Below are 21,342 nucleotides of genomic sequence, written 5' to 3' on the forward strand. Positions count from 1 at the left end.
ACCAGGCAGGGTTGCATCCTTCACCCCTCAACACCCCTCAACACCCCAGTGCAGGCTCAAGGCTTACTGCTTGTTCTGTTTGCTCATAAGTAATCCTACTGGATTCAAATTGGAGTTACTCCTAAGTAAGTGTATCTAGGAGCACATACAAAGCCCTTCATGGCCTTGGTCCCCCCTTTTTGCCAGACCACCTCTCCCCCTGTGCCCGGCTAGGACAGCTTTACTCTGGTCAGCAGAGGTTCCTGCAGTGCCAACCTGCAAATGGGCAAAATCAACAACTACCGGTAGGCCTGCTTTCTTCATTGTGCGGCTCCCGCCTTGTGGAATGGCCTGTTCCAGGAGGCCGGGGAAAGCTCCCACTGGCCTGGCTTTCCGCAAATGATGCAAAACCGAACTATTCAAGAGGGCTTTTCTGAGCAGGCAATATGGCTGCACAGCACAAAGAAGAGTTAGTTTTTATATGCCGACTTTCTCTACCACTTAAGAGAGACTCAAACCGTCTTACAATCACCTTCCCTTACCCTCCCCACAACAGACACCTTTGAGGTAGGTGGGGCTGAGAGAGTGTGACTAGCCCAAGGTCACCCAGGCTGGAGTGGGGAAACAAATCCAGTTCACCAGATTAGCTCGTGGAGGAGTGGGGAATCAAACCGGGTTCTCCAGATCAGACTCCATTGCTCCAAACCACCACTCTTAACCACTACACCACGCTGGCTCTCAATGGTTCACAAACGTACTTGGGCCAATGATTAGAGACTGTGGCCTAGACTGCTGTGTATACCTTACTGTAAGTCGGATCCCACTATATAACGTTTGCACTACTTAATGTGTCATGTGAATACTTATGCTATGCTTCTGTTTCTTTCTGGTGGTTCCAGACTTCTAAATCCTAATGCACTGGTTAGTGAATGTTCCCATATTGTTGATTGTACTGACTGGCTATGTGAAATCCGCCTTGTGTCCCTGTGAGAAAGGCGGACTATAAATAACCTAAAGAAATAAGGAAAGAAACACGTACTTTAAAAACCAATAAGGCCATTTATGCATGGGGGTTTTTGCCTTGGATTTACCACTCTCTAGATGCATTTTCCCCATGTGAATTCTTAAAACTCTGCATGGGGGCTTATTGTTGAGTTTTGAGAATATGGATGGGAGAAATATGCATCTAACGAGTGGCAAATCCAAGGCAAAATCTCCCATGCATAAATGATATAAGTCTCTAAAGTCCTTAAGGCTGGATAGATCGCTTTGATTCAACTCCTTCCACAGCATGATCCTATCTTTGTTTATGCCAGACAAGTCCTCCTGAGAACAATGGGGGTTAACCCTTAAGTAAGCACAGTCTTGGTGGATCGGATCACCTTGTCACTTCTGGGCTGTGTGGGCGGGGTTAAGTAATGAATTAATGTATAAATAGGTTTGCATGGAAATTAGGACAATAACAGTGCAATCCTATGCAGAGCTAAGGAATAATCCTGCGTAGAATTTGCATATACTTAAAAAACACTTCTACATTATGACTTCACATGCTGTATTGAAAATAGGTTGGGAAGGTGAACCCAGGTTCGGGTAAAGTCCTGAAGAATACTTTAAGGAAGTATATTAACATCCTAAGCAAATTAAGTCATACATCTTGACTCCTGGTGTGCTGGGCAGTCCTAGGCAGTACTCCTTGGAAGTAATTGCCAGTAGGTCCAACCGGCTTTACTTCCGGGGTGCCTCCCTTTAGGATTGCAGAGATAACGCCTAGGCTCGGACTGCAGATCCCACTGAGTCCCGCGGGAGAGATTGGGAGAGACGCTCCGGCCTGCCCCTGAGACTTCATTCAAGGGACTTAAAAGATCTTCACAGCCGCCCTCCCGCCCGGCGGTTTAATTCCTTTAAAAAACCCTTTTCGTTGTAAACCGCCTTCGGTGAAAGGCGCGGAGAGAAACAGACACCATAGATGGGACAGATCGGACGTCAGCATCTGCTGGGCATTTGGACCGTTCTGTCGAGGTGTTCCGTTTGTCCGGGTCCCGCTGCCTTCGATGGAAGTCGCTTCTGGGAAATGTCCGAGGCAGGTTAACTGGGGCCATTTTATGCACGGGAGGTTTTGCCTTGGATTTGCTGCTCTGTAGATGCACATTTTCCCCATCGAAATTCTCAAAACTCTGCATGTTTTTTTTATTTTTGTTTTTTTGTTTTTTTCAGTTTTGAGAACTCATATGGGGAAAATGTGCATCTACAGAGCGGCGCACCCAAGGCAAAACCTCCCGTGCATTGTGGGTTGGATCCTAACCCGATAGACAACCCACCCTATCGCCCGCTCACTCGGAATGGGCTTCCTTCGAGATAGCTGGGGATTTACACCCCCCCCCTTACCAAGTAAAGGATCGCAGCCTTATTGGGCAGGATTTGAATAGTCGTTTGGTTGGGAAGACTTCTAGGATCTCAGCGGAGATGGTGGAATTAAACTAAGCGGAACCCGGACCCGGTTTCATTGGATCATGCATGGAGTCACCCAACGCCCTCCTCTCAATACTGAAAGAAACCAGCCGGTTCATTTTTCTTATTAGGAATCCTAATTTAGGAATTGAACGCCTTCACGTTTTCTGAACATACCCATTTTGCTCTCATTTTCACCAGCCGAAGTGAAGCGCTGATCCGCTTTTTAAAGCTTGGTTTTCAATAAAATTCAGCTCGGTATGATCCGAACTCTCTCTCTCACACGCAGGCACACATAAACACAAAAACGCAGGGCTATTAGACGTATAGATGCCTGATATTTCTGATGCTGGAGAAGGCCCTAACTTTAATTTGCCTTAAAACAACAATTTATTAGCCTAAATCATCGTAAGAGTTTTATATTGATTAAAAGGCAAACAAATATCTCCATTTCAGTATCTTGAGCCAGTCCTGCGGTTGCGTTATGGCGGAATTTCAGACTATATTTCAAGAAATGGGCTGAAAACAAACATCCCTTAGACAGGCAAAGGTCTAGGCTGAAAATCTACTCCGAATAGGATTTATGTGCTTCGATCCTTAACAACAACCAGGCCACGGAAAGGCGCAAATCCTCTCGATTAGCTTCAGTTGGATTTACTACCAAAATCAATGGACACAACCCACCCATTGTAGTGAATGGGGGTCGTGCAACCGGCAGCGCGGAACTCCCATTGAACTAGTTATGAGTAAGGCGAGCTTTCCCATTTCCCATTCATTTCAGGGGGATTTGTCCCCCGGTTACCTTGTCAGAAAATCGTGCTCAGTCGATCGCGGGACGGTGCATTATAGCCTAGAGCGAGACTCCTGTGCGTTGTTACTTGGGAGTAAAAGCTTGTTATAACAGTGACAGTAATCTCTGATTAAATGTATTCCGGCTCCGACGGAACGCTTTAAATTGGAAGCAAGTAGGACCTCCCCCCCTTGCAAAGGGAGAGTAACCGGGGATTAAACACGTGCTTCAGTCTGTCCCATTGAATTCACTGGAGGATTTTGAAGCGCTGGATCGTGTCCACTATTTGTCTAGGCCTCTTGAGCCCCAGTCTTACCCCGGCTCCGAAAGAATAAGCGCAGGATGATCCGCCATAGAAAAAAATTAAGCCCCGTGTCAATGGGATAGATTTTGTGAGAGTTTGATGCGCTTAAATCTAGCGGGATCGCGCCTTAAAGGAATCGTGCCCCTTTGCTTATTTAGGGCACTGCTACCTCGATCTAGATGCTTTTGCAAATTTCGCCGATTGGCTGGCAGCGGAATTCAAGACTGACCATTGAGGCCAAGGCTGCGATAGGTCCCTTGCGGATTATCCGAGGGGAGCTCTGTCGCACCCGAGGCCCGCATTCCAATCCAGTACCCCAAACAGCCGTCTGGTCGTTCGACGGCTCCCCTTTCCGCGATTATACATATAACTCGAACCCCCAAAGCAGTGAAGTATTGAGAAGTAGCCAAATGGTGCTTCACGTTCTTGCCTTATTGTCACTTTCTAATAAATACCACGACTGCGATTTTACTGATTGCGCGGTTTCATAAAATATGTGGACAGCAATTTCCCTTCTGATTAGAGTGGGGGGTGGGGAAGGGGTCCAAGAGAGATTGTGCAAGGCAGGAAATGTAACGTGTAGGTCCGAAGCCCCTGCCTTCTAATGACCAGTTAGAAAAATAGCCCTTTATTGCGCAGCAACGGGGGAGGGGTGTGGAGTGGAAAGGTCACAGAGCATGAGAAAATACTTACACAGTGAAACACTCGCTTAGAGTTAAGTCCCATGGATTGGCTGCCGGGAGAACATCCTCATATTGCTTAAGGCGGATTAGTTGCCCCTTAGCGCACTTTAACTTCAGAAGAGAAGGAGATCCCCCCAATACGCATTCTTTCAGTGCATATTGCTACCTGAAGAGTGTGCGGGCGCGCACGTGCGGGGGGGGGGGTTCTGATAGCCTTAGTGAGTGAGTAACAGGCTCAGGAGTTGGCTGCTCTAGGTGAATTGGTCGGAGGTAAAAGGGCTCACCCTGACCCACAAGGAAGCGCCTGACCCGGTTCTCCTGGGACTTCCTTCCGAAGTGTTTCTTAGAGCGTTTTCACACATGCTGAATAATGCACTTTCAATGCACTTTGCAGATGGATTTTACTCTGTGAAGCGGCAAAATCCACTTGCAAACTTAAAGCGCATTGCAAGTGGAATGAAAGCGCATTATTCAACATGTGTGAAAACGCCCCTTGACTGCCATCCTAAAGAAGCTTCTCCCAAGAAAGCGCCCATTGAATTACATGGGGTTTACTCCCGAGTAAAACCACTAACAGTTGACAAGAAGCTTTCAAGCAGCTTGCAAAGACTCATCATTCTGTTCTGGCGGAAGAAGGACGCCCGATTTCCCGTTGTAGACTGTGATCAGGCACACACCAGTTGCTCCCAAATACCAGCGCGTTACAGTCTCAGCTTTGTTACCTTACCCTCTCGGTCAAAGCGGTGACTTTGGCACCCTCCCAAGGGCCCTTGATTTCAATACTATTCTCTAGACTGTAGTCGCAGGGCTTAGCCAGCCAGTTCTCCTATTGGCAGTAGTTTTAAAGGGTTCCCGTGATTTCGGAATCTGGCCCACTTTTCTTCTTTTCAGCTAAAACTGCTCTTTTCGAATAAATCCCACTTTCAAATACGAACCGTTACAGGGTGGAGCCTTTTGATCGAAACTGATGGGTATATGCTATAACAATCTAAAATTGTTAGGGGTTAAGGGTGCGCTTTGGTGGCTAACTTTGGTCCGATAGAGGTTGTCTTATTAAAAACATATGCAGTCATTATTTTTAATTAATAAGTGACAATAACACTTATTAATAAATACTAGTTATTCGTCCCGTATCTCTCCTTCAAAATTTAGAAATTAGGTTGGCCTTGGATGAGACAAGAACTGAGGCCCAGTCTGATTTGTTTCCCAACTGAGGTCAGCTTCAAACAATCGTCTCTTGAACAGCCCCAACAAAGTCGGCCAGGCTACTTCTTGGAGGTTTGGGGCTCAGCTAGTCAATTAGTGCTTTTTAAATATATACATATACTCATGCCAACATGGCAGGGGGAGGGGACCCTCTTTCTTGTGGAGGAGGAAGGAAGTGCTTTGAACTTAGCAGGGCTTACTTAGAAACAAACATTTTGTGCGACTGGGCTACAGACGCCTGTCATTTTAAACAAGTTGGGAACGATTGTGTAAAAATATCTTTCATTTTTTTCTTTTTTAACTGAACTGTAATTGCATTTGTTTTAGTTAAGCAACGCAGCCTCCACCTTGAAATAAGAACTTTCAGGCAGTTATTTTGACGGGCGTTTTAAAACACCATCTCATGCCAAGAAAGTTCACCTGGTATCCTAGTTTTGAACAGGTTCCAGAGCCATCGTGGCCTTCTGGGTGTTTTTACGATGCAATCCTATGCAGAGTTATTTCATTCTAAATACATTGATTTCAGTGCCTTTATACTGGAATAGCTCTGCGTTGGATCTCACAACAGGCCATTTATGAATGGAAAGTTCTGCTTGGGATTTGCCGCTCTCTAGATGCACATTTTCCCCATCCGAATTCTCAAAACTCTGCAATGGGAGCTTATTGTTGAGTTTTGAGAATTAGGACGGGGGAAATGCATATCTATTGCGTGGCGAACCCAAGGCAAAACCTCCCCTGCATAAATGGCCGCAGTTAGAAACCGAAGGGACGTATTTCGACCCCATTTTTCTTTTAAGCTGGAGGACCGGAGAGATGTCATTCCAAAGAAACAGCGGAGCTTTTGATTTGGGGGGTGGGCAACTAGAAAACTGTGGCTCGCAGTGACACTATGTTCGTGCAGATGAGACAGTGTTTCTATGCCAATACTGCTTAATATTCCGGGCGAAAGATACAAGCTCAGCAGCATTTAGATCTTCACACCGAAAATCTCGGAGCGAATTTACTTGCTTCTGGATTTCTCTCTCCCCCCCTTCTCGTGAACCTAAACACCAGAGGGCGCTGTTGCACCGCAATAAGGTAGATTCCGAGCAAACGCGAGGAAAAGGGAGGAAGGATGCGGAGGAGAGGAGACCGGGCAACCTCAGCGAATGCAGCACCCGCCTAAAAGAAAGTTCCGAAAGGCAGGGGAGAAGCAACCGACCCCCCCTTCCCCAATGGCCGAGATCTAAACGATTCACGGAGATTGTGATTGCCTCCAGGATCCACTGTGGGGTGGCGATGGCCCTGTTGATCTCAATGAAAACTGGGCTGTACCAGAGCCTCCCTACACATGGGGGGGGGAGGTGGGGGGGGTTCGAGCCTGGCTGGGAGGCTGCCCGGCAAGGGGCGGAGGGACTCACCATTGGCGCCGGCGTGTTGCCTGCTGAATAGCTTGCCGCTGGGCCCTTCTTTCCTGCTCTCCGGAGAATCATTGAATTCTCCTTTTTTAATATCAGAATCTTTGGAGAAAAGGCATTCGACAGCGGAAGGCTGTACCCCTGAGAAAGAGAGAGAGAAAGAGAGAGAAGGTCGTTGTTCCGGGGGGGAAGGAAAAGAGAGGCCGACAGAGAGAGGGGAGACGTGGCCAGGGAGAGAGGAAAGGAAAAACAGGGAGAGAGAAGCAGAGAGCAAGCGCCCGTTCCCCACTGGTGGCCAGGTCCATTTTGTCCTCCCGGGGTTTGAGCACCTTGTCTTTCCCCAGGCTTCATTCCCCAAGTCAATGTTTGCCACCCGCTTTACAGCTCTCGGTGGCAGAGAAACCCCCTCCCTTCCGCCTCAAATAAACAAAAAATGGAGGCTAATAAGACCTCTAAACGTGTGCTGCGAAAGTAGAGTCAAGCGAGCCCGAGCCACAAACCCCTTAAGCCGGAATGCCTCGATTGACACCCATCTGGCGCCGCTCCTTTTCAAGGATTTGATTTCTCGATCGTATGGAAGCTTGCTTTAGCTTGGCCACCCGTGCGGGGCGTTTGCTTCTTTAACAAACAAACTAAACGCACGTATGGGAAGGGGGCCAGCAACACTCAAAGACTTGGCGGGGAAGCCGGCGGCGGGTCTCCTCGGGCGCAATCCAGAACCGTCAGCCGGCCGCCAGCGAAAGGGTTGCTTTGTTTGGGGTTCTCCGACCGCTCGCCCCTCCGTGTCCTTGAATGGGCATTTTTTTTTAACATCGACATGACGATGCAAACCGTTCTGGTAAGCGCAAATCGATGGGGAAGAGCTCTCTTACCTAACTGAACGCAAGCCGACACAAGTTTACGACAGTTGGACTCCATAGCCCGTTATCTGCAAAACATTAGACGGATGGACATTTAGAAGACATAGGAATGAAAAGGCACCCGGCATCACAATTTCATTGAGTGGGGGTCGGGGGTGGTGGTGTCGGATTAATTCCCATCCTTGGAAGGAAACGACTTCGTGGGAAGACGTTTCCAACGATGTTTAAAACAGTGCGGGGTCCTACTGAACAAATAAGGGCGAGATCCCCAACACAATTGATGGGCCTTGCTTCAGAGCAAACACCATTAAGAGGTTTCTTCGCTTCGCACTCTCGCCTTCCCTTTCAAAACCTTCCCAGTGAAAGGGAAGCGTGTTTACGTCCATGTCGTTACTCCACAAATCGGAATCGATTTCACTGGGTTGGAAGATCAGGCTTGGGGGGATATTAAAACAAAGATTACTGCGATTGCTGACGACCCCTCCCCCCCCACTTGTTACACTGTGATTCTGACGCTGCAGCGGCTACGTTTAAAAGATGCTCCGCCAGACCATAAAATATAAAATATCCCCCCCTTGTCCGTGCAAACCTAATGTAAATTCATGTGCAACATTTGACGCCTGGAATTTGACCAATGCTGGTGCCTCCAGGGATATTTCTCACTTCCAGAACCGTCTCCATCCACAAACACTTGAAAAAGTTATTTTTTTTGGGGGGGGGGGGAGTTTTGAAAAAAAAATCGGAGCTTCTAGCCTTTGGCTGGGGGAGAGGAAATCGCTTCGGCAGGGCTGTTTAATTAAAATGCCTTCGAATGAAGAGTCTCCCCGCCCCAGACTCGTTCTAATAAACAATTTAACTAACCGACGATCAGACCTGCAAATGCCCCAGTGGTTTATACCACCTGGGTGTACTTAGGATCCTAGCCTTTTTAACCCAGGAAAAGGTGTGCGTGTGTTGTGTATTCTAGATTGAATCCTAACTCCTGGCGCTGGAAAACAAGTCCCACTCTGTATAGGAGCAGGCCGGTAAGGCCGCGGCCTTACATGCAGCACGCTTGCGGGGGAACAAGTCCCATTGGAAGCAGTGGGACTTACTCCCGAGCAAACGGTTTGGCTGGGACGGCCAAGGTTTTAGCGGCGCAGCTGGATCCTATGCAGAGGTCCGGTTGAAACGAACGCGTTTAGGCGCACCTCGCTGCGGAAACCTTTGGACAGTCCGAGGCCATTTATGCACGGGAGGTTTTGCCCTGGATTTCCCGCTCTCTAGATGCACATTTTCCCCATGCTAAAAACTCTGCATGGGGGCTTGTTTTTGAGTTTTGAGAATTTAGATGGGGAAAATGTGCATCTAAAGAGCGGCAAATCCAAAGCAAAACCTCCCATGCATAAATGGCCTCGAGTATCCAGGGTGGTTTTTTTCGCTCCAGGGCTCCTGTGTCTGACTTGGGCTTTTGAAACTGCAGGGGAAGGAAGGTGTAAAGGTCTGTCACCCTTTCTCTCCCCCCCCCCAAAAAAAAAACTTTAAAGGCACTCCTCCGCCTGGTGAGATCCTTATTTCCCTTTAAATGTGTCGTCAGGAGCCGTCTTTCCAAGACTTGCCAGAGCAAGGGGTGGGGGTGGGGTCAGGCCATATTTCAAGCGTAGGTGTGGCGGTGCAAGAAACTAGATTAAAATTCTTAAGTGTATTTTTTGTTTTCCAGTAAGAGACAAGGCAAGGCTGATCGGACCGGGAGTCCTGCGCCCGACTTGAAACTGACACGAGAGGCCCAGCCCGGGAGGCGGCTGAGAAAGCCGGCCCTTGCGGACAGGTGGTCCAGAGACTCCCTCCGGGATCCTTGCGCGAAGGAAGTCGGAGGCTGGGGTGTCTGCTAAAAAAAAAGGGGGGGAAAGCGCTTTGGGGACTTTGCGGATGACCCGCGGTACGGGGAAGCGAAGAAAGGCGGCTTGCATCCGCTCGATCGCCCGTCTAGCCCGCTAGTCAACCGGGGTCTTTCCTACAAACCCCCCACCTTGGACTGGACAGCCCGACCGCTGCCTTCCGGCGCGCTCCCCGGCGCCCCTTTCTGTAGCTCCAGATTTTTTTTTTTTAGTAATTCTGCAGTTAAAAAAAAAATCACGGGATTAGCTCCTGATTGAGATGTCTGTTGGGGAGATATTACAAAAATCATTATGAGCGCTCTCTAGTAACTCGATATGAAGTAACACAGATGGGATTTTATTAGTCCAGGCTTCGAATGTTTACTTATGATAATTTGGGTAGGAAATTTGCATGTCATCATCGTTTTGGTAATTCGCCCCCCCTTCTCAACCCTCCCCCCCTTCAACGGGGTACTCAGGATTGCCCTGTGCTCATTCTGCTTACAAGTCATTGTGGAGCCGGTAAATAAACGCATGTATGAAACTCGCTAATATCTTGGGAAGGAAATCATCGATAAACAAATAAAGATCCCGGTCGCCATCAATAATTCTTCCTTGATACACCCGGGGCGCACTTTCTGGAAAGAGAGCCCAGAGAACGGCGATGGGGTTTACCTTGCAGTCGAAGCTCCAATCCCCCTTGTTATGCACCTACTCGGAAACAAGTTCCGTTCATTGGGACCTACTCCGTAGTAAGTGAGACTGGAGTATTAAATGCAAAGTAAATTCCGTTGCAACCCCGATTTGCATTCCAACCTTATTTGGAAATCCAATCAGCAGGAGTTGTAGTATTCCCCCCCCCCCACGCTCAGGCCGATCCTGAACACGTCTACACGGATGTAGACTCCCCTGAAATCATTGCATCAGTCCGAGTAAACGTATTCAGGATCGGGACGTCGCCAAGGTCAGGGAGATGCTGGTTTTCGAGCACTGCTCTAGAACCGCGATTCTCCAGGCCGTTTATATTCCGAGCCAGAGAGAGCGCAGGAGGCGGAGGCCCCGCGTGAAGCCCGTTCCCAGTAACGAGGCCTAGTATATGAGCTGTGGCGAAACTGTTTGGGAAGGCAATTAAGAAACCCCTAATTCCCCTCTGATGGTCCTTAAACCGGTTCTGTCAAGACAAGCCTCGCATGACAAATCCGGTCGCCCCGGCGTAACGCCTGCCTGGATGGCTAATTTATCTAACAAATTGAGACATACAACTTTCATTTCCCCATTCAGGTCCCTCCCTCCTCTCTCCGAAAAAATCTGACCTGAATGGATTCTGTGAGGCAGACCGATCCTCATAAGTCTGGGACGCCAGCCTTCCCATTAAGCCCGCTTCCTAAATCCCTGTTTCCTAACCTATATGTGTGTATGTGTGCGTGCGTGCCTATATATGTATTTACACTCCTTATACTACCCGGCATTGATCTGCAGCTGTCCCGGCCGCGTTTATGCGAGAAGCAAGTGCGGCGCTGATTCAAAATAAGTAACTTTAGGATGGGTGTGTGTGTGAAGAGGGGGCGATTTTTGCCCTGCAAATGAATGGCAGCGCTCAATCGGTTCATTCAAGGATCCATAGACAGAGAGCAACTCTTTTAAAACTCTAAGAAATCCCAGGCCAATATATACCAGAGCCGTGCAGAAGTTTAATAGAAAATGACCCTCACCTGGCCTGTGAATATTATTTTAGGTGTCAATACTACGCTGATTTACAAGGAAGGAACCCTATGGATCAAATCAATGGAAGGTTTTGCCAAATCATTGCGGGGGGGGGGATCGTGATTACAAGTAGATTCCGATTATTTATCAAGTCGGATCCTCTGCACACCTTTCTACGTCCCTTATCGATTTTTTGTCCAAAAGGAGAACGCGCTGAAATTCAAGGCCTTAAATTTCTTTTATGTATTTTGCAAGCAGCGCACACGCGGTATTTAAGCAATAAACAGGGATTTTTGAAATAAACACATGCTCACACAGGCGCGCGCCGCAGAAACCGGGATTTAGATGGGATTTTTCTCTTCTTTGTGGAAAGTGAGACAAGCGGAATTTGCCTTTGACTGGGGAGCCAACATTTTACAACTGCCCTTAGCTGAAGCTCAGTGTTTTGATTTTAAAAAGCGCGATAAGGCCAGGACTGGCTGTACTTCGCAATGCAACGGGGCAGGCAAAATATACAGAAAGGCACGAACCGGAGGCATCCGACTGTCTCCTGTTTGCGTGACTTTAATGCCGGGAGAGGTTCGAGCGCTTGGCAGGGACGGGCCTGGACGGGCCGCGCTCGCCCGTTCCTTCCCCTCCGTCGCACCCCGCTGCCTTTGGGTAAGAGAAGGACAAATGCAGAACCGGCCCATTCCCTTTGCACAAGATGTAGAACCGGCCCATTCACTCCGCTCATAAATGTATGTCTCTTTAAAGGGATCTCTTTTTTTCCCAAGAGGAAAAGAAAAGACAATCACTCTTGAGGCCGCGTTTGAAGAAATGAAGGTGTTTTTTTAAAGCCATAAGCCAATCAGAAGGCGAATTTTGGGAGGAAGGGGTATGTGAGTATCAGTACACCATATGTGGTGATGATGATAGTAATAGCAACAACAACAACAGTAATAATAAACAACAACAACAATAATTCCTCAGCTAGAGCACTGTCGGCTCTAAATAGTCGTCCCCGATTGTAATAGGAGTAATTGTAGTAATTGCAGTAGGAGAAACATAAGAACAGCGGCGAGGAAAATGAGCACCTTTATTTTGCTCCCCTGACCGCAGTTCTAGGATCGAGATAAGTTGTCCCTTCACTGGGCTGCTACTTTCAGGTCTAAAATGGGGGCTAGAAATCCTAGCCGGCGGCACAAGCCAGCCACACCACGGCAAAGAGGGCCCGCAACTGGCTTCTTTCTTTCTTTCTTTCTTTCTTTCTTTCTTTCTTTCTTTCTTTCTTTCTTTCTTTCTTTCTTTCTTTGTCTGTCTGTCTGTCTGTCTGTCTGTCTGTCTGTCTGTCTGGGCGCGTCCAGTAAGACCCGCGCCGGCCAGTTTGGCCAGAAGGCTGGGGCAGAAAGCGGGCTCCGGCCGAAACTGGGGTGAGTGGGTGGGGGCTGGGGCTCTAGCTGGCTGCGAGCGAAGGGAGCGGCCCCCGGCCCCACGAGCGGCGCCTGCCCCCCGGCCGCCGCCTCTGGCCCGACCCCCCGCCGGCGGCCCCGGCCCCCGCGCCACCAATCCCCCGCCCGGGCCAGCCGCCCCCAGCGGAACCAATCGGCCGACTCGCATAGTCTCACAGCGCCGGCCCGAGGGCACGGACGGGCCTCGGGGGCTCTGCTTACCGGCTGCCTGGCTGGAGCTGTCGCTGGGCTCGGGGAGCGGCCTCAGCAAATCCCGGGCTGCTGCAGGGGAGCCTCGGAGTGGCCCGGCGCCGCCGGCGGGGCCAGCCTGGGACGGGGCGCGGCGGGGCCCCGGGAGAAAGGCCGGGCCTTCGGGCCGTCGGGGCGGGCTGCCGGCGGGACGGCGGAGCTGGCCGGGGCGGACTCTGCGCGGCTCGGGCTCGGCGGCTCCCTCTGCTCTCCGCGCCTGGCGAGCCGCCGGGCTGGGGAGCCGCGTGACGTCAGCGGAGATGCCACCAAACTCCCCTCCGCCGCCGAGCAGAGCCAAAGCGGAGCGGAACCGGAGGGAGGGAGGGAGAGATGTGCTGAGAGATGGGGGGGGGGGAGAGAGGTAGAGTCAGATGGATGGAGGGATGCAAAGGGGAGGAAAGACTGAGGCAGGACGGGCTTCGCCAAACCAGCCGGACTCAGAAGAGCTAGAAAGGAAGGGCGGGGGGAGAGAGAGAGGAGGTAGGGGGAGATGTACTGAGAGAGGGGGGAGAGGAAGAGATAGAGGGGGGAGGGAGAGTCAGATGGAGGGAGGGATGGAAAGGGGAGGAAAGACTGAGGCGGGATGGGCTTCGCCAAACCAGCCGGACTCAGAAGAGCTAGAAAGGAGGGGGGGGGGAGAGAGAGAGGAGGTAGGGGGAGATGTACTGAGAGAGGGGGGGAGAGGAAGAGATAGAGGGGGGAGGGAGAGTCAGATGGAGGGATGGATGGATGGAAAGGGGAGGAAAGACTGAGGCAGGACGGGCTTCGCCAAACCAGCCGGACTCAGAAGAGCTAGAAAGGAAGGGGGGGAGAGAGAGAGGAGGTAGGGGGAGATGTACTGAGAGAGGGGGGGGGAGAGGAAGAGATAGAGGGGGGAGGGAGAGTCAGATGGAGGGATGGATGGATGGAAAGGGGAGGAAAGACTGAGGCAGGATGGGCTTCGCCAAACCAGCCGGACTCAGAAGAGCTAGAAAGGAAGGGGGGGGGGAGAGAGAGAGAGAGAGGAGGTAGGGGGAGATGTACTGAGAGAGGGGGCGAGAGGAAGAGATAGAGGGGGGAGGGAGAGTCAGATGGAGGGATGGATGGAAAGACTGAGGCAGGACGGACTTCGCCAAGCCCGCCCGACTAAGAAGAGCTAGAAAGTGGCGGGGGGCGGGAGGAGAGAATCGGAGGGATGGAGGAAGGGAGACAGAATTCAGGCAGCCGGACAGAGAGGGGGCAGCTAGAAAGAGAGACCCGCAGACAGGCGGCAGGGAGAAAGGTCCCGATCCTAGCCTACTTACTTGGAAGTTTTATTGCAATCAGTGGGACTTCCAGGTAAGTGCGCGGATGGCAGGGTGCCGGGGGGGACAGAGAGATGGACAGGCAGACACGCAGGGCGGCGGCGGAGAGGGATGGAGAGGAGAGAGCTCCGAAGGGCGGCCAAGCGGAAAGGGCAAGTGCCGAGGGGCCGCCGGGGACGGCGGCGGGGTGGTTCAGGTGCTCCAGGGCCCCGCGCAGCCCGGCGCCTTCGAGGGCAGCGGAGGCTGGAGCTCGGTGCGCGGCCGGCGGGGACGAATGAAACCAAAGGGGCTGCCAGGGACAGGAGCGACCCGGAGCCGCGGGGAGGTGGGCGCGGGGAAGCGCTCCCGGGAGAGGGCGAGGGAAAGGCGGCGAGGGCCCGAGGCCACGCTTCCGAGTCGGCTGGGACCAGGGACTGTGGGGAGGTAGGGGGAACGGGGCACGGTCGGGACGGCGGTCTCGGTCCACTTTTCAGGAACGCACGGCGACCCGCCAGCCCCCCGAAGCGCCTTGCAGGGTCGAGTTTCCCCTGCTGTCGATGCGCCCCACAGGTTCACGCGGGGTCGCGGATAACCCATTTTTTAAAAAATGACGAGCTTGAGTTTGGGGAGGGGGAGGGCGAGGGGGGAGGTTTCTCGGCAGGCAAGACGGCGTTGGGGGGCTGCTTCTGCAGAGGGGCCTAAAAAACGCCCGGGCTGCCGAGTTTGGGATCTCAATTCTCAGGGAGTCCTAATATTTCCCAGCGTGTTTTCGACGGCTAGGAATAAATCGTTGTATTTTCTACACGTTTACCGTGACGATTTATTACGACGATTATTACCCACCCCCACCCCCACCCCCCGTACCTTTTAGAAATAGAATTAGTAAGGGAAAGTATCAGAACGGAAAGGTGCGTTTTATTCCCAAACGCACTGGCCGATAGGTTGAAAACCGTTCGCCTTGATATACTAGATACAGAAACTGGCCCAAGCGCTGGCGAATCTTTCAATCCCCTGCTTGCCCTTCTTATTCATAACACAAGCGAGCTGAAAACCCCAGCTTTACGCCTGATTCGCCACCAGTTTAGACCGGATTTGGTTGTATATAACCCCGATTTTTTTTTTAAGAAAACGTTTTTAAACCTGCAAACTACAAATAAAATGTATACCAACAAAAACACAAAACAAAATTATATTTGAAATATCCTGATATATTGGATACAGTTCCATTACCCGGAAGGGGAAAATGCATTTACACTTTGGGGATGCAAATTGGCAGAGGCCATTTTGAAGCCCTTCTAAACTAGGGGTGGAATCCTAAACACATGTGGCTCACTTCCAAGCACGCATGGTTAGGATCGGCCTATATATATATATATATGAATATATATATGAATATATATATATATATATATATATATATATATATATATATATATATATATATATATATATATATATATATATATAATTATTATCCATTAATCTATTTTGCTAATTGTGTTGAGAGTGAACACATACTAAACTGGTAAAATGACTTTTGGGAACCGCTTCCGAACATGGCCAAGAACTCCAACCGTCACCCCAAAAGACGGACTCCATTCCGAGATCCCTTTGACCTTTGCGCTGTCCTCGGGTGGGACCGGCCTGCTTCTTCTCGGGGTTGGAGGATGGGCGACAATCAGCTGCAACGCTAAGGACATTTTATTACAGGAAACCTGCGCGTGTGCACCATTAAGTGTGCAACCTTCCAGGTGAACTCACTGACATTTTACCAGGAGGGGAAAAAAAAGACCCTCGCACGTCTGAAAACGCGTCCAGACAATCACTGTTCCTCTCCTTGCGAAGCCCTGGTTAAATTCGATCTAGCAACCCTGCCAGTGTAGTAGTTAAGAGCGGTGGTTTGGAGCGGTGGAGTCTGATCTGGAGAACCGGGTTGGATCCCCCACTCCTCCTCATGAGCAGCGGAGGCTAATCTGGTGAACTGGATTGGCTTCCCCACTCCTCCACACGAAGCCAGCTGGGTGACCCTGGGCTAGTCACAGCTCTCTCAGCCCCACCTACCTCACAGGGTGTCTGTTGTGTGGAGGGGAAGGTGATTGTAAGCCGGTTTGAGTCTCCCTTAAGTGGTAGAGTGCAGTCGGCCTATAAAAACCACCTCTTCGGCTTCTTGTTCCAGAAAGCGAGGAGGAAGCAAAATTCACAATCCACCCCCGGCGAACCCACAACTGGCCATTTGCGCGCGCGCGTGTGTGCGTGTGTGTGCGAGAGAGACACAGGGAAAGATGGAGCGAAGGTGCGACCAACCCTTTTGCCTCCCGAAAGAAATTCGTGTTTGCCTACGGCTCATTCGTGGAGGGACCGCGCTTGGTACCATCGCAAAGGTAAACAGAGCCGCTCTGTTGTGACCGCGTTTGCTTTCAACCCGTCCCCAGAATGCCGGGGAGAGGCTCGCCTACCCCCCAGCTCGGCCCAGCCCAGCCAGCCTCCGCCCAGAGCCCCACGCAAAGAGCCCCCCCCCCCTCGCTGGGTTCCAGAAACTTTAAATGAGGCTCTTCCACAGACCTCCGCTCCCCCCCATCTTTCTGTCTCTGTCTGGGCTGCAGCCAGCCAGCCTACAGTTGCTGCTCCCCTCCCCCAGCCTTCCTCCTCCTTCCTCTTTGCTCCCGCCAAGGGGGCTGTAGCCTGGATCGCAAGTCGAGCCGGCCACTTCCAGGACCCCCTCCCCTTCCCCCCCCCCCACAAAAAAACCCGGTGCAGCAGAAGTGAGCAGCTGGTGGGAAATGCAAATGGCTCGCGGAGAAACATAAGATACAGAGTGATTTTCATTCCCTCCTCGAGTGCGTGGAAGGAGCTGGACATACGTTTCACGCTCCTAATCCTTCTTTTACATTTTTAGTCATACTCCTATTAAACAACTAATTAATGCCCAGAACCTCTGGGGAATACATTAGACATGCTGCCGCGAAACGGGGGGTTCTAGGGTGTCTGGAAGCGATGGAGCTGCTTTAATACACGGATTTCAATTTCTCTCTCTCTCTCTCCCCCCCCCCTCCCAGCCCTCCCCAGCCCACTTTCTTCTCTCTGGCAATAAATGAAATCGAATCCCGGGCAAGGTAAAGGCGCTCCTCCGCCTGGTGAGATCCCCATTTCCCTGCCAGACGGCCACAACAGGGACTCTAAACAGGCGGCGGACACAAACAGGAGAGAGAGGGCCAGCGGCGCGACCAGTTTGGGCCACTGGGGACACAGGGAGATTAGATTGTTTTCAACATTTTCTCTCCCCACCCCATCCATCGTTTTACTGGATCACAGTGCGCTTTTCCGGAAGAAGGAAGAAGAAGAGTTGGTTTTTCTCTACCACTTAAGGGAGACTCAAACCGGCTTACCATCACCTTCCCTTCCCCTCCCCACAACAGACACCCTGTGAGGTAGGTGGGGCTGAGAGAGGTGTGACTAGCCCAAGGTCACCCAGCTGGCTTCGTGTGGAGGAGTGGGGGAACAAATCCAGTTCACCAGATCAGCGTCCGCAGCTCAACTGGAGGAGCGGGGAATCAAACCCGGCCCTCCAGATCAGAGAATTCGGAACCTGTTGGAGGATCTATTGCTGCGGTGGAGGACGGAGCCCCTTAAAAAAACCAACAACACGGGCTGCCATCCTCAGTGGACAAACTCCATTGGCTTCCATGCATCTCGGGAGGGGCAATTGCAGGATCCCGGGCATGGAGATGGATCCCTCGCTCTCCCTTCAGGTCCGATGGCCCTGTGGCGGCACAAGGTCCTCGGACTTTCTCTGGGCGAGGTTGCCATCGTGTGCAGGCTTTACGTGGGAGTAAGTCCAACGAAAGCGAGTGGAGCGGGGCAGGCAGGGTTTTTAGTCAGCGTAGACGCCGGACCTCCATTCAAACTATCTCAGAATGGCAGCTGCATGACAATCCCTGATCACGCTGAAGGAAACATCAGTCGCCCAACGCCGGCAATAGGCTGGCAGCTCTCAACGGGTTCCTCACTTCTTGAAGAGTCCCTCTTTTCTTCAGAAGTTCTTGGATTATGATTCAATAGGAGCTGAACACAAATAGGTCGCTTCCAGCGCGATGCTGGGCAGCGCGATTCCAACACAAGCCCATTTAGACTGGAGTAGTTCTGCATAAAGGAAGCCACCGCCCTCAATTTGCAAGATCGGAGCAAGGGTGTCAAAGATAGGGCATTTTGGAGGCCATCGATTCATAGGGTCGCCATGAGTCGGAAGCGACTTGACGGCACTTAACACACACACACACAGTTCTGCATAGGGTTGCGCTGCAGGTCATGGAATCAAGGCGACCTTCTTTAGGATCGGACGCAGGCCATGCATTCTCTTCCCAGCGGACCTGCTGAAGTCAGTGGCAAAAGGTCGGCTCGCTCTAAACGGATCTGTGCGGCCCCGCTCGCCTGACAGGTTCCGTCTGAAGCACCCCATTCATCTCAGTGGGAGTGACTTCCCGAACGGCAGCACTGTAGTCTGATCCTATCAAGTGGTATCCTATTCCGTGGTAGTAAATTACACAGATTTCAAGGGACTTGCTCCCTAGGCCATTTCCACAGAAGTAAGCTGAATTCCATCGCCACTTTTTAGAAATGTCTGTTTCCGGAGGCAGAAAAAAATTATTCTGAGTTCGGAAAACCCATTAAAAATAGTTTGGCAATTGGCAAAAAGCCTGAAATCCTAAACACATTCGGGAATAAATCCCATTAAAATCCATCGAGACTGACTTCTCAATCTACGTGTTTAGGCTTGCGCTGTAAGGCTGCAAGCCGGAGGACACTTTTAAGGGAGTCGGACCCCTGGATCTAAGCGGTTCATCTCATTTCTTCCAGGTTGACAATTAACAGCAACAACCAATACTATTACTAAATGCTGCTAAGAAAGATGCCGGCTGTTCTTCTGTTCTAATGGGAGGCGGCGGTGTTCACTCTCCGGTTCTGGATGACAACCGCTGATACCACCCAGAGGGTCGCTGAGATGCCATCACTGATCGCGTTGCAAGTTCTCTGGTCATCAAAAGAGGCAAAGGGGTATCCAGAGATTCAAAACAGATAAAAGGAAGTATGTCTTCACACACAATGCATAGTTAAATTGTGGGACTCCCTGCCCCAGGATGTGGCGATGGCTGCCAACTTGGAAGGCTTTAAGAGGGGGGTGGAGTGGTGGACATGTTCATGGAGGAGAGGGGTATTCATCGCTACTAGTTAAAATGGATACTAGTCATGATGCATGCCTATTCTCCCTGGTATCAGAGGAACAGGCCTATTATATTAGGTGCTGTGGAACACAGGCAGGATGCTGCTGCTGCAGTCGTCTTGTTTGGGGGCTCTCAGAGGCACCTGGTTGGCCACTGTGTGAACATACTGCTGGACTTGATGGATCTTAGTCTGATCCGGTATAGCTTTTCTTATGTTCAGAGCCCAACTTCTCAAATTTACAAATAAACCCAGATTGGTCATCTTTAGTGAGGGCCGTGAGAAGCGAGTCCCTTTAACTTTTCCCCACTCCTGAGTTGTGCTTCCAGTCCCTTTCCACTTGTCCTTCCCCAAAAATCAGGCTGGCCCCTAGAGACAACTGTGTTAAACTGCCCCCCCCCCGCACCATTATTGATACGTCGGCTGTTCTTTTCTACCTTTTTGCTTGAAGTGCGGCCAGATCTGATTTCCACGTTGCTCATCTGGACGCCTTGATTCCAACACAGCTGTACAAAAATGGCGAAAGAGCCAAAAAATAAAAAAAAGGATTTGCATATAAATTAAAACCCACTCACACCGCCTGGTGTCTTCCAGTGGTTTATCATCATTACCAACCAACGAGCCCTTAACTACTTTAGCGAAAAGAATATATAAATGTCTGCATTGACTCAGTAATGAATGACCTCATTAAAACGTCCCGGGGATTTGAAAGGGGGGGGAGTGACAGGGGGAGGACGTGTTAAAAAGATGTTCGAGAGTCGGGACTCATTCAGGGAATGCCAAGGCAGCAATCCGCGTAAACGCAAGAAAAGGGTTTTAAGAAGAATCTTTCATTTCTGTTTTTCCTTTGAATCTCCTTTTATTTAAAAAAAAAAATGGAAAAGGAGGGGGAACTGGCATTGCAACCTCTCCTGGCACATCTGTTGTTCCGCGGTGGGCAAAAGTGAGCAGGCGCTCTGGGGTAGAGATCTGTTGCCTTTCTCAACCCCCCCCCCCTCCAACAAGCCTGCTCTGCTAAGGGGAGCTCTGCCCTCCTTCCTGGGCAGAGGTGTCAACGGGCAGCCGCTCTGCTTCTTGGAGGAGGAGGAGGAGGGAGGCGCTGCCGAGGAATGCTGCAAGTTCAGGGGGAGGGTGGGAAGAGGCTGTCGGTGTGAAAATCTGTAGCCTCGGGGGCCGGGCCGCCTCCCCCTTTCATTTCAAGCACTTATTGATTCGCTGTTGTCATCTTTGGCGACGCAGAAGGACACTTGAAAGAATTTCTGATCTGAGAAACGAGGTGACCTGACCGGGGCTCTCACCAAATTCTTAATTACCACATCAACTGCTTGGGAGAAGGAGAGGGAGGGAGGGAAAGAGGGAGGGGGAAAGAAAGGGACCCTTGACGGCAACCCAGTTTTGCTCCTTCTCAACTTTTTTTTCCTAATTATTCAGAAACTCCTTTGTCTGGTGCATTTCCCATTACCTTCCGTGGAGGAGTCAGCGGATTGCATTGGCCACTATCAGGGCTCCTGAAGGAGAGCGATAGAAATAATTGGGGGTGGGGGGTGGGAGAACAAGAAGAAGAAGAGTTGGTTTTTATATGTCGACTTTCTCTACCACATAAGGGAGACTCAAACAGGCTTACAATCACCTTCCTTCCCCCTCCCCACAACAGACACCCTGAGAGGGAGGTGGGGCTGAGAGAGCTCTAACAGAGCTGTGACTTGCCCAAGGTCACCCAGCTGGCTTTGTGTGTAGGAGTGGGGAAACAAATTGAGTTCACCAGATTAGCGTCCGCTGGTCATGTGGAGGAGTGGGGAAGAGTCCACAGCTCCAAACCACCACTCTTAACCACCACACTGCGCTTACTCTCACACTGGCAATAGGGAGGGAGGGAGGGAGGGAGAGAGGAGAGAGAGAGAGAGAGAAAACCCAACCAGTTCAAGGTTTTAGTGTCAGCCTAAAAAGGCTCGCTTCA

At 50.8% G+C, this 21,342-nt stretch overlaps 1 protein-coding gene across 2 annotated transcripts in view; it reads right to left on the bottom strand.

Annotated features, from left to right (window-relative positions):
• Positions 1 to 12,893, bottom strand: part of PITX2 (paired like homeodomain 2) — a 32,192-nt gene extending 19,299 nt beyond the window's left edge. The window contains exons 1-3 of one of the 2 annotated variants that reach the window (XM_056855259.1): positions 12,880 to 12,893; positions 7,680 to 7,735; positions 6,811 to 6,948 (exon numbers count right to left, since the gene is read on the bottom strand). In XM_056855259.1, the coding sequence (XP_056711237.1) occupies positions 6,811 to 6,948; positions 7,680 to 7,725 (184 nt within the window). In that variant the 5' untranslated portion in view covers positions 7,726 to 7,735; positions 12,880 to 12,893. The remainder of the gene's footprint in view (positions 1 to 6,810; positions 6,949 to 7,679; positions 7,736 to 12,879) is intronic. The other variant, XM_056855261.1, reaches the window with a different exon arrangement.
• Positions 12,894 to 21,342: the final 8,449 nt, after the last annotated feature.

Source organism: Euleptes europaea, chromosome 9 (genome assembly GCF_029931775.1).
Source record: "Euleptes europaea isolate rEulEur1 chromosome 9, rEulEur1.hap1, whole genome shotgun sequence".
NCBI lineage: Eukaryota > Metazoa > Chordata > Lepidosauria > Squamata > Sphaerodactylidae > Euleptes > Euleptes europaea.